The 14,079-nt window shown below is 40.7% G+C and overlaps 1 protein-coding gene across 21 annotated transcripts in view; it reads left to right on the top strand.

Annotated features, from left to right (window-relative positions):
* The window catches only part of PTPRF (protein tyrosine phosphatase receptor type F), a 653,187-nt gene that overhangs the window by 261,656 nt on the left and 377,452 nt on the right, over positions 1 to 14,079 (top strand). For all 21 annotated transcript variants that reach the window (XM_078392786.1, XM_078392790.1, XM_078392795.1 and 18 more), the window contains one exon: positions 1,420 to 1,578. In XM_078392786.1, the coding sequence (XP_078248912.1) occupies positions 1,497 to 1,578 (82 nt within the window). In that variant the 5' untranslated portion in view covers positions 1,420 to 1,496. The remainder of the gene's footprint in view (positions 1 to 1,419; positions 1,579 to 14,079) is intronic.

The following is a 14,079-nucleotide window of genomic DNA, read 5'->3' on the forward strand; positions in this document are numbered from 1 at the left end:
CTGACAACACTATTTAAAGGGGAAGGATGGATCACTTAAAGTAGAAACACAAATGGACAAGGGTTGTTTTTCGATGCCAAACTTCTATAAGGGAACCATATATCATAACTATATGCCAATGTGGTCAGGCTCTTACTTTTCCCGTGTTCCATCTTGCCTCCTGAATCTTTTCAATCAAGAGAACACACAGTGAGGGGAAGGCTGGAGGACAGAGCTCCTGTAATCATCACTTGGTGAAAGTTTTGCACCTATAGTTGAATATCAATTTCCTCCTGGAGTAATACTAGTACAGTATTTCATTTCCTTCTCTAAAAGCCCTAGTGCTACACTGATGATATTTTTCCAGCAGGGAACACCTGCCAACATTCTGCTAGATTAGTGGTTCTGAACTTCATGTCCCCAGATTTTCTGAAACTGCAAACTCCAGAAATCCTGACCAGCACAGCTGGGAGTTTTAGTCCAATAACATCTGGGGACCTGAGATTGGGAACCACTGTCCTAGATGTTATTTTCATGACTGGCCTGTATTTTAGGAGAAAGAATTTTCTTCTGTAATTGGATGTTCTCAGATTCATATATGGAAAACTTTTCAGTGTACCCAATTTCAGATTATAACTTAATTTTAGATTATTCAGATTTTATGTGTGAACAACCTTTCCATATGAATAGCAAGAACTACAATTAAAAAAAAGAGCCTTACAAAAAAGGAGCCATGTAAGAAGGCACGTGGAATAAGGTGCTGGCTGAGGGAATTGGCTTCTCTTAACTGGAGTGGAAGAATCGTAGGACTACCCATGTTCGAGCATTTGAAATATGTTTCTTGGCTTTTTGAATGGTCATCTAATTGAAATAAATATGTGTGTTGTCACAACCTTTATAAAAAGATTACTAAGGGTATAATTTCTTCTGTATAGGAGAATGAATAATGAAGTGAACAAAGGTTTTTGTTATAAAGCAGGAAAAACTTTCTTAAACTATAACTTGAAAACCAGATTTGCCCAATCCAAATCTCACCACAGCATAGCAACCATTATTATTATTTTAAATCTCTAACTCTTAACAGTCTGCTTATCTGACAGTAAGCCTGTTAATTGAATCTTCCTCCAGGACCATCTGTAAAAATATTTTCTCCCAATTTGCAACTTGTCTGAAGACACCCCAGTTTCAAATTATTTATGAATTTGTCAAAAACCTATGATTGTGAGGTGCAGAACATGCCATGATTGTTTTTACACAGAGAAGAAATATATGAAAATAAACTATCCAGAAACAAGGATACTACAGAGTCCCCAGCTCCTTCTAGCACAACATATGAAATATTGTGGGGCAGAATACCTGTTCATTGAAAATGTTATCCGTTTATGTGTTTAGATTTGTCTGATGGGTGATGCATTTTCTTTTTCTTTCATTGTTTTGCAGGAATAAATCTGCATCTGTGACGCTGGATGTACGGACTGCTTGCCTTGGAGTAAAGGCGACTTTCTCCATTTTGGAATATGGTGCCTAATTTCAGCATTCCAGTATTTGTTGTGCCAGCAGTAGTTCTGTGCTGCTTGATGTCAACAACGGAGGCAGATAGTAAGAAACATTCAGATTAAAATATTTTGTAAGGGAGAACGGTTTCCACAGACTCTGACTCTCAAAAGTTTAACTGTCCTAAAGCGCTTGCATTTGAAAAAAATAGACATGAAAATTAAAGGCCATTAGGTTGTTTTTGCTATGTGTACTATAGAAAAACTAAGTCATACATTTATAGGAATATTTTGAATTGCTTGATTGCTTTTCAGGTCATTCCAGGTAGAAAGGTGGATAGTTCTTGATTTCTTATCAGATCTAAAACTCTTGTTTGAAAGCACTGCTGCTACCGATTCCTCCCCCATTCCTTTTGTCAGCTTTGTGCCCTATAGTATTAAAAGCAATTTAGAGAAATTTCCCATGTTTTATCCATGCTTTTATATATAGGCCCAGCCTGTTTCTTATACAGGCATACCTTTACAAATTTAATATGTTCTCCATGATGTTACGTAATGCGGAAAATTTGTAAACTGAATTGCAGATTGCCATAGGAATGGGGGCGGTGCTATAAACCTCCAGGCACAATGCATCTTGGGGAAACTTCCTTCGTACAGCGGGAATAAAAACCGTAAACCAAGGCATTCTTTTCAATCGATTTTCCTTCGTAAACCAAAAATTACATTAACCGAGGCGTTCATAAACTGTGGTACCACTGTATCCTTTCTTCACAAGAGAACAAGTGTAGTTATTTTAGTAGTTTCCTGTTTGGGGAATATACTTATTCTTTATGTATCTGTGAGTATGTATATGTGTACCTAGTCTTACAATTAAGGTCCATCAAATCTGATAGAAGAGGAAGAGATGAACTTGCATTTTAAAGTGAACTGACATTGATTCTCATTTTTTTGTATCATGCTATGATGGATTTCTGTATGGTCATTTTCCTATCCTGTTTTATTTCCTACTACTTTCCCACTTAGGATCTAATGTTTGCGCTTCCCTTTGAATATGTTCCTTTTTGAAGATGTTTCAACTTGTATACTGAGCAGTGGTATGAAAAGTTAGAAGTAATTATTTCGTATTGTTATCGTCTTTGAAAAGAAATTTATTTTCATTGGTGGTTGCAATGCTTAAAAAGCTACACTGTTAGTTGTGCTACTTGTTAATTTTAAAAACCAATAATCATAGGACTGATAAGAGAATGATATAGTGAAAACATTATTTCAAAATATTGCTTAAGTGATTATGGAATGTTCTGGTTACACCGATAAATTGGTTTGGTTCCTGTCCCTTACATTGCTTTTCAAATATAACTTCATTATACCTTCATTGCTGCAAAACTAACTATTTCAGTGAACTATAATATTTAAAACTTGTTACTCTGATGTTCTAGTAGTGGGACAACAACTGATACTAAGGACTACCTCTGTTATTGGTTTAGACATGGGAATGGAATGCAAGGGAGAACTGAGTTAAAATATGGAGAATGATTTTCATGAAAGCTTCTTTCCCTAATGAAATGTGCTTTCCTTAAGAAAGGAAATCAGTCCATTGGAATGAGAACAGTCTTGAATTGGCCCTGTGGGATTTGATAGTATCTCCCCATTTTAGGTTTATTTTGTTGCTCAGGTTGTTCCTTTACAGACCAAGCTCCCCACCTGTTGACCCTAAATTTGATTGCATGACTTTGGGCACATCCCTCCCCACTCCCTGTATAAATCATGCACATGGTCTCTTGCTCACAAAAGAGATAAATTCCATATGATTATTTTTCACTCTGTATTATTCAGTGTGTGAGAACATAAACCCATACTTCTGGCTTTCTGCCAGAAAAGGGAGTGCTGGGAAGGACAGATGGGGTGGGAGGGAGGGAGGATAGTATTCCCTCTTTTCCCTACCCTCAAGAGCCAAATGCTCTTCCTATTTTCTGCATGGTTGCACTTTTCAGACATAATTTGAACTTGATGCATATATGCAGTTAATGGATTCCTATACAGTACTCTGTTCCAAAGTTACAGGTTTGGGGATGATATTTGCATGGTTCCAATTCCTAAGTTTTTCTAATGCTTTGGGTGACTTTCTCAGCTAATTTTGTATTGTTCCGTCAAGATCTACTAGAAATAAAATAATGAAAGATCCTGTTTTCACCCAAATGTGTGCAGGGGCCCCAGTTTATAGTTCCTCTTTGTTTTGTCAAACAGAAGTAATTATATTCCAAATGATCCATAGAATAAATTAGTTCAGAATAACATTGGGAGCTGTTTAAAAGTCATTACTTAATATTTTGTCATGTTGAATGTGTGTCCTTACTCTTTCAGATCTCATAAGACACCTTTCCTTCATGGTTTCTTCATCAGTTATTGCCAGAATCATATTCCATACTTAACACCAGCATAATTCCAGTGGTGTAAACATCTGTGGTGAGTTCCACAGAAATCAGCAGTTGTTTTTCTTACTGCTTGCCAAGCCATGTGACTAGTATGTGACACAGAAAACAAGAGTTATAGTCTTGCTGCCCATTAGGCTTTAGGGAGAGTGCTTCCCAAAGAACTACAACTCCCAAGAAGTACAGTAGCAGCAGCTGCTTCTGCTTCTTCTTCCCCCCCCTCCTCATTCCAAAAATGAACAGGTGGAAGCAACATGGAACAGTAAGGGTGGAGGAACAGATATTGGAGATGAAGCACTTAAAAGCCCTTCTCTGGAGTGGGAGGCACAATGTGCAGGCGTGCTAATTTGGATTTCTGGGCTGTGGTTCCAGAATTCTTGGAGAATTCTAGGAATTTAGTCCAAAATACAAACTAAAATACTACTAATGCTAGAAGAATGGGTATAGAAGCTATTTATTAATGTATTGAGTGAAATGCTGGTTAATTTTGTTTTAAAAAAATCAAGTGTACAAAGTTGCATTCTACTCCATGGCCAAATTCTCTCATACAGTTATGCTGTCATAACACTTACAGTGTAACTTTGGCAGGCAGATGGACAAAGTCAGTATAAACATTATGTGTAGTGTACTGAATTGCATGACTCAGTACAAAACTGATTAAACTTTATAGTGAGATCTTATCTTCAGACAGTTTGTTTTCAGAGAACCATTAGGGTTACATTGGGATAACTATGCAAGTGGACTTTGGTCCATGATTTATAATTAGACATAGGGACGAATATAAAAACGAATCAGGAAATTTGTTAAATATCCCTGATTCATCATATATTCATTCTTTCGTATTCTTGGGGTCCAGAGACTCCAACAAATACGAAGCAACAAATATAAGCCTTTTATATTCATCCCTTTGATCCCTATCTGCTTATGCCCCTGCAGATCAGCTGTTCCTTGGGGGCATAAGCAGAGCGGGGTTTTCCCTTTGGGCGGCTTGCTAAACCCTACCTGAAGGGAATCCCATCCCCGGGCCTGGGGGATGGCTTGGTTCCCCTTTCCTCCTCTTCTGTGCAGCATAAGAAGAGAAGGGAAGGGATCAAAGAGAGATCAGAGGGCTTAATAAGGGGAGGGGAAAAGGGATCAAAGCACTGCAGGATCGCTTTGGTCCCTGCTTTCCCTCTTACTAAGCCTTACAGGGTTTACCAAGAGGAGGGGAAAAGGTATCAAAGAAATCCCGCGCAATTGCTTTGATCTCTGCTTTCCCTCCTCTTGCTATGCCCTGGGGCATAGCAAGGGGATGGAAAGGGGAGGAAATGACCCAACAAATGACAAATTGATTCATTGTTCGTTGGGTCACTGGGGAACAATTTGTCATTGGTTTGACAACCCACAATCCAAGACAAAGCACAAAAATGGCACTTCGTTCCCATCTCTATTTATAATTAAGTTCTATGCTTAGCATACATACTTTTTCTTCCACAAGGGTTATTTCTGTGTTGGAAAGATGTTTTGTATTAAATGTACATGGGATGTGTTGAGGACATAGACATCTAGATCTTGCCCATTTTGCTTCTTCACAGAATTTCTTCTTAATTAGGATGACAGGTTTTGCAATGATGCAGCCTCATTGACCATGCATATTTCCAAGAGTATATAGATCAGTGCAGGACTTAGTTGCATGTGATGGGTGGTTAGTTCCTGAAGTATGATTCTAAATCCTAATTTTTCCCTTATCCATCTTCACTGGTGATAACAAGGCGATACTGTTCAGAGCAAATTGGTCTGAATCACTGCATTAGGGGACAGAATGGAAGTGCATCAGCAGCAATTGGCAACAGTGCTGAATGTTGGCAATTTCATTTTTCTTTACTGCCTGTGTGACAGACAGGAATCAGAGCAATCAAATGCCCAGATAAGTGCTGATGCTGCCTAGAGATGGAAATTGTGTTTTTTATAGAAAAGACAAATCCACAGCAACACCATGCAGTTGTGGCTGTCTGTTTTTCTAAAAAAAATATATGCCGATGAATAACAATGTTAAATAGTTACTCTGAAGGGCAGTCTAGAGAGGGACTGATAGACATATATTATTTATTTTCATTTAGAGTCAGGCATTTTCCATGTTAAGATGTAATTAGTATAAACATATGTCACCTGTCCAGTTGAACACTGACACTCAGGAACCACCAGAAAGTACTATGATGCATATTAAATCCAGTTAATATCTGCTATATCTTTTAGGTTCCTCTGTTGTGAGGCAATAATTCAGAATAGACCAATAGAAAAAGAAACAGTGGCTTAGCTACTCAATGGTGATGGAAAAATGATAACAGAAGAGCAAAACAAGGCAGAAGTGCTCAATTCCTATTTTAGCTTAGTCTTCTCCCAAAGGACAGACTATGACCCTCCAGACAAATGTGAAGTGCAAGTGGAGGGGATAGGAGTGAAGCTAGAGATGGATAAACAAATAATCAAGGAATACCTTTTTACCTTGAACAAGTTCAGATCTCCAGGGCTAAATGAACTGCATCCAAGAGTATTGAAGGAAGTGGATGAAGCTCTCTCAGAACCACTGTCCATTTGAAATCATGTGAAGTGGGTTAGGTAACAGATGATTGGAGGAGGACTAATGTCCCTATCTTCAAAAAGGGCAAAAAAGAAGAACCTGGGAACTACAGACTAGTCATATTGGCAACTATCCCAGGCAGAATTCTGGAAGCACCTAGAAAACAATGCAGTAATAACTAGAAGCCAACATGGGTTTGTCAGGAACAAATCCTGCCAGACTAATCTGATCTCATTTTTTTTGAGCAGGTAATCTCCATGATAGACAGAGGGAATTCTGTAGACATAGTATATCTTGACTTTAGCAAAGCTTTTGACAAAATAACCCATGATATCCTGATTAGCAAGATAACTAGGTGCGGGCTGCATAGATCAAGTGCCAGGCGCATAAACAATTGGCTGCAGAGGGAGATGATTAATGGGTCCTTCTCTAACTGGGAGGAGGTAACAAGAGGGGTACCCCAGGGCTCATTCTTGAGCCCATGGCTCATCAACATTTTTATTACTGACCTGGATGAGGAGATTCAGGTTATGCTGATAAGATGTGCAGATGACACAAAATTGGGTAGAATATTTATTTATTTATTTATTTATTTATTTATTTATTTATTTATTTATTCATTCATTCATTCATTTATTCATTTATTTATTCATTTAACTTATATGCCGCCCACACTACCCGAAGGTCTCTGGGCGGCTTAATACCCTGTAAGAGAGAAACAAAATTCAAAATAATCTAGATAGGCTTGAGCAGTGGGCTGAAAACAACAGAATGAAATTCAACAGTGTTATAGGCTTGAGCAGTGGGCTGAAAACAACAGAATGAAATTCAACAGGGATAAATATGAAATACTGCACTTAGGGAAAAGAAATCAAATACACAGTTACAAGATGGGGGATGCCTGGCTCAGCAATATTACAAGCAAGAAGGACCTTGGACTCATTGTAGATCACAAGCTGAATATGAGCCAACAATGTGATGTAGCTACAAAAAAAGGCAAATGCTGTTTCAGGCTCCATTGATAGAAATACAGTCTCCAAATCCTGCAAGATACCCATTCCCCTCTATCCGGCACTGGTTAGGCCTCATCTTCAGTACTGTGTCCAGTTCTGAACATCGCACTTCAAGAAGGATGCTGACAAATTGGAACAAGTTCAGAGGAGGGCAACAAGGGTGCTCAGGGGGTTGAAAACCAAGCCCTATGAAGAAAGACTGAAAGAACTGGTCATTTTTAATCTGGCAAAAATAAGATTTCAGGGAGATATGATAGGTCTTTTCAAATACTTGAAAGGTTATCATACAGAGGAGGGGCAGGATCTGTTCTCGATCATCCCAGAGTGCAGAATGTTTAATAAATGACTGAAGTTACAGGAAGGCAGATTTTGGCTTTATATAAGAAAAAATATCTTAGCTGTTAGGGCAGTATGGCAATGGAACCAATTACCTCAGAAGATTGTGAATGCTGGAGGTATTCAAGAGAAAATTGGACAATGTATTTGCAAAGGCTTTCACGGCCAGGATCTAATGGTTGTTTTGGGTTTTTCAGGCGCTTTGGCTGTGTTCTGAAGGTTGTTCTTCCTAATGTTTCACCAGTCTCTGTGGCTGGCATCTTCAGAGGACAGGAGTAGCACTCTGTGCTTCACAGGACAGGAGACTGGCAAAAAGTTAGGAAGAACGACCTTCATTATACTGTGTGTTAATAGCTAGATTTTGGAAAGACAAAAATGATATTAAAATAGAAGATTGTTATAGTGAAGTATGGGATACTGCATTAAACGATAAATTGACTATTGAACTCAAAATAAAAAGAGGGGAAATCTAACAATTTTTATGATATTTGGGGTAAATTTGTGGAATTTGTGTTAGTGAAAGGAAAGGAAAAGGAAAAGACTCTAAAGAATACTCTGTACAATTTTGGAGAGGTAGTCCATAATTAAAATATTGTTAAATGGAGTCCCGTGGCTATGGGGTGCATGTTAGAATTTAGTTTATAATAACTATTATTTGTAAATTTTTGTATTTTTGTTGTTGTATATTTTTTGTGTGTTTTTTGATTAAAAAAATTAAAAAAAATTTAAAAAAGGAAGAACAACCGTCAGAACATGGCCAAATAGCCCGAAAAACCCACAACAACAAAAATTGGACAACCTTCTGTCAGATCTGCTTTGATTTGTGTTCCTGCATTGAGCAGGGGATTGGACTCGATGGCCTTAAAGGTCCCTTCCAACGTCATTATTCTATAATTCTATGATGCTAAGAATTGACTTAGGCCCATTGACTTTATGAAAAGATTATGTATAGAAATAAAGTGGAACAGATAAGTACAACACATACATGCACACCATGTATGTCTGTATACACATATTTCTATGAACACACATAACCTAGACTAGAGTACAGTATCTGAATCTCAGAATCTGTTTTGTTGTTGTTACTGCAGGTTTTTTTTACTGCTGTTGCTCTCCTTTCTTGATAATTAGGCAGCTGTTTATAAGGAGACATTGCAGGGTAAGAGAGACAGTTTTCTGAGGAGTTTATCCACTATTTAGTGCCAGCCCTGCTAAACTAGTGGATAAGCATAAACTCTCGTAGAGATATAGAGTATTCTTGAAAAAGCAATGTGTGACTCAGATATTTCAGAATGGAAGCGAGACTGTGGATTAATGAGTTGTAAAAGAGAATAAGTCATATTCTTGAATTCAGTTAAGATGGCATAAGCATTGCTTGAGAAAATAGAGGGTGAGGGCCAGGCTGGTATATGCCTGAGCCTTCTTTAATTTATAGATGCTATTTCTACAGAATGCTTCCAACTTCTCCTCTGCAGAGTGTATGAATAAAAATATTAAATTTTCTCTGATCTCACTGTTTCTGTCAGAGTGACCCTGATTCCATTACAGCATTTTAGAAGTGATTTCAGGATGATTGTTCTACACTTTCTCCCTCAGCTTCTTCATGTTTGTCTTTTATGCGACCTCCCTGCTTCTCCTTCTGTCAGCTCTTGACTGTGCAAGGGAAAATAGCTTTGCAGTTTTCATTTAACGTTCATTTCAGTTGTCAAGGAAAAGATGCTCTTTCCAGGCATCTGGAATATGTTGCTTACTAAACCTCCAAACAATGCATATCTTCTTCTGAAAACCAGGAAATGGAAATTAATTCTTTCAGCAGAGGCTGCTGAAACTGCTTTGTACTTCACCCCATCCGATTAAGCTTTATGTTTGAGGTTTGGGGCATGGCTTCCATTAGCTAAGGGCAGGTCTCAGTGACCCACGAGAGCTTTTTATCCCATAGCAAGTGAGTTTCAGATTATCTCAAACAGAATTTCAAAGCCTTTGAAGAGAAAAGCCAAGTCAGATATGACCTTGCATGATAGAAGAACAAAAGTGAAGCTTATATAAATAGAGGTATGAAGTAACATAGGATATGCTCAATTACCTGCATTTGACTTCCTGACATTTAGGGGGAATTGTGCTTCTTGAGACAAAGAGCAAGGACAGGGTTTCAGTAAAAAGAGCAGATGTGTCAGCAGACATTTGCAACACATAACTAAAAGTGTGTATTGCTTTCTAATCTTGTAAGTAATACAGTGGTGCCCCGCATAGCGAGGTTAATCCGTTCCGGATTAACCCTCGCTATGTGAAATCGTCGCTAAACGGAATGTAAAAGCCCATTGGAACGCTTTAAACATTGTTTAATGCGTTCCAATTGGCCCTAAACTTACTGTTCAGCGAAGTTTCCTCCATAGCGGCAGCCATTTTCGCGCCCGGTAAGCGAGGGGAGGGCGCGAAAACGCTGCATGCGGACATTTCGGGCATCAGGCGGACATTTTAGAACCGCCAAACAGCTGATCGCCCGACTCTGTGGGAGGTATGGGGGGTCGGCAGCAAGAGGAGGAGAAGAGGGAAAGTGGGGGGGGGGGAGGACGCGCGAACGCGTGGCTTCCCTCCCTTCGCCTGCCTCCCTTGCACCCTGCTTTCGTCCCTGGGGGCGGCAGAAGAAGGACGAGGAGGAAGAGGGAAAGGGGGGGGAGGACGCGAGAACTCTCGGCTTCCCTTCCTTCGCCTGCCTGCCTTGCAGCCTGCTTTCTTCCCTGGGGGCGGCAGGAGAAGGACGAGGAGGAAGAGGGAAAGTGTGTGTGGGGGGGAGGACGCGCGAACTCTCGACTTCCCTTCCTTCGGCTGCCTGCCTGCCTTGTAGCCTGCCTTCGTCCCTGGGAGCGGCAGGAGAAGGACGGGGAGGAAGAGGACGCGCGAATGCGCGGCTTCCCTCCCTTCGCCTGCCTGCCTTGCAGCCTGCCTTCCTCTTCCCGGCCAGCACGGCCTCGCATCACTCTCGCGGCGGCGGCGGCGGCGGCTCCTTCCTGGCACCCTTCGGTAAGCGAGTTTTCTCCATATGGACGGACGCTATGCCTCCACATTAGCGATCCCGGAGAAGGGATCGCTATGCGAATTCGTCGTTATACGGTGCGCTCGGTATGCGAGGCACCACTGTACTGCGTACAGTATACTGTACAGCACACACACTATGGATTTCACCAAATGAAAACCCCTGAGATATGGGAACACTTGGGAAGCAGAGGGTTGAAGGAGTGCCTTCTCCTGTCAGTGGGCTTCAGCTGCTATTATGACAATTGCTGGAGCTGATGTAGTTCCCTAATATAGAGTGTGAGCTTACATGGGTCTATTTATTTAGGTTCCTGGCATCCCAACAGCAGCCTGTCTCCACTAGGGCTTCATATAATTTAAATATCTCAGTGAGTGAAGAATGGGTATAAGAAGAAATACTTTTTTTTGAAAGGTACAGGACCCAGAGAAAACTTAGAGAGTAATGGTTTTTGTAGATGTTTTTGCCAGATATGTTAGCACAGACTAACATGGTTGCCTCTTCTGAAGAAACCTTTGTTAATTCTAAACCACTACTGGTTTTGGAGAGTAAAGGGGAGCATCTATGAATTTTTTAAATAAATGTAAAAGTAGCTGAGAAGTAACATGGAACTCTTGAAATAACGTACAATGCTAACAAGTTGTTTTAACACAACCTAGCACCAACAAGGTGGCAAGAATACACAGAGGAATTATATCAGAAAGATTTGGATATCCCGGACAACCCAGACAATGTAGTTGCTGACCTAGAGCCAGACATCCTGGAGAGTGAAGTCAAGTGGGCCTTAGAAAGCCTGGCCAACAACAAGGCGACGTGATGGCATTCCAGCTGAACTATTTAAAATCTTAAAAGATGATGCTGTTAAGGTGCTACATTCAATATGCCAGCAAGTTTGGAAAACTCAACAGTGGCCAGAGGACTGGAAAAGATCAGTTTACATCCCAATCCCAAAGAAGGGAAGTGCCAAAGAATGCTCCAACTACTGCACAATTGCACTCATTTCACACGCTAGCAAGGTTATGCTCAAAATCCTACAAGGTAGGCTTCAGCAGTATGTGGACCGAGAACTCCCAGAAGTACAAGCGGGATTCCGAATGGGCAGAGGAACTCGAGACCAAATTGCTAACATGCGCTGGATTATGGAGAAAGCCAGAGAGTTCCAGAAAAACATCTACTTCTGCTTCATTGAACTACGCAAAAGCCTTTGACTGTGTGGACCACAGCAAACTATGGCAAGTCCTTAAAGAAATGGGCATGCCTGACCACCTTATCCATCTCCTGAGAAACCTATATGTGGGACAGGAAGCAACAGTTAGAACTGGCTATGGAACAACTGATTGGTTCAAAATTGGGAAAGGAGTACGACAAGGCTGTATATTGTCCCCCGGCTTATTTAATTTATATGCAGAATACATCATGCGCAAGGCTGGACTGGAGGAATCCCAAACCGGAATTAAGATTGCCGGAAGAAATATCAACAACCTCCGATATGCAGATGATACCACTCTGATGGCAGAAAGTGAGGAGGAACTAAAGAACCTTGTAATGAGGGTGAAAGAGGAGAGTGCAAAAAACGGTCTGAAACTCAACATCAAAAAAACTAAGAGCATGGCCACTGGCCCCATCATGTCCTGGCAAATAGAAGGGGAAGATATGGAGGCAGTGACAGATTTTATTTTCTTGGGCTCCATGATCACTGCAGATGGAGACAGCAGCCACGAAATTAAATGACACCTGCTTCTTGGGAGGAAAGCGATGACAAACCTTGACAGCATCTTAAAAAGCAGAGACATCACCTTGCCAACAAAAGTCCGAATAGTCAGAGCTATGGTTTTTCCTGTAGTGATGTATGGAAGTGAGAGCTGGACCATAAAGAAAGCTGACCGCTGAAGAATTGATGCCTTTGAATTGTGGTGCTGGAGGAGGCTCTTGAGAGTCCCCTGGACTGCAAGGAGAACAAACCTATCAATTCTAAAGGAAATCAACCCTGAGTGCTCACCGGAAGGACAGATCCTGAAGCTGAGGCTCCAATACTTTGGCCATCTCATGAGAAGAGAGGACTCCCTGGAAAAGACCTTAATGTTGGGAAAGTGTGAAGGCAAGAGGAGAAGGGGACGACCGAGGATGAGATGGCTGGACAGTGTCTGCGAAGCAACCAACATGAATTTGACACAACTCCGGGAGGCAGTAGAAGATAGGAGGGCCTTGTGTGCTCTGCTCCATGGGGTCACGAAGAGTCGGACACGACTAAATGACTAAACAATGACGAGCACCAACAAAAATTAACAGTCTGCTTTGAAAAGGTAAACAAACAAATAAAGCCACTGGGTCCTTAACATGGTACAAAAGCAAGGGCAGGTGATACCATTATTAGATCACTAAAAAAATGCTAGCTTTCAACATATACCAGTCTTCATTAGGCAGTGCACCATAGGCAGTATCAGTTGCCCTTGCCCTTAAAAATGTCTGTTCTATGCTCTAGCCTGGAGTGATTATTCTCATTTATGCCGCTTATTAATAGCCAGGTCTGCCTAGAAACATAGAAAGCTGAGTTATGTGGTAACAATGGGTCTATCTCGCCCATTATTGTCAACTCTAACTGGCAGGAAGTATCCACACTTTGGGCTAACATATATCCTGTGTTGCTTTCCCTATTTAGCTTTCAAAATCAGATGATATTGGTTTAGTGGTATAGTAGGATATTGGGTGGTATAGTATAGGGCATTGGCTCCTGCTTACTGTGTTATCACTTCTACATCTTCTCATCCTGCTGTTTATGATCCACAATGGCTATTTGCCTTATGATGATCATAAGTACTGTTCAAGTTCATCAGGATTGTTTGAAAATTAATTGAGATATCTTGGGATAGTAGAGATTTGTTTCATCTTGCCATGCTCTGTACAGCTCTGTAACCCAGCTGTGGTATACCTTTGGCGGATTGCCCGGCTGCGACCTTATCTAGACACAGAGGCACTCACTACCTTAGTACTTGCGCTCATAATTTCTAGATTAGACTACTGTAATGCGCTCTACGTGGGGCTTCCTTTGAAGCTGATGCGGAAACTTCAAATGGTGCAGAGTGCGGTGGCCAGACTCCTTATTGGAGTGAGAAAATACCAGCATATCTCTCCTACTCTGGCCGCATTGGCTGCCCATCCGGTTCCGCATTGACTTCAAAGTGTTGATGCTTACATATAAAGCCCTAAACGGTTTAGGACCTCGATACTTGGCGGAACG

The sequence above is a fragment of the Pogona vitticeps genome, chromosome 4, assembly GCF_051106095.1.
Source record: "Pogona vitticeps strain Pit_001003342236 chromosome 4, PviZW2.1, whole genome shotgun sequence".
In the NCBI taxonomy this organism is placed as follows: Eukaryota; Metazoa; Chordata; class Lepidosauria; order Squamata; family Agamidae; genus Pogona; species Pogona vitticeps.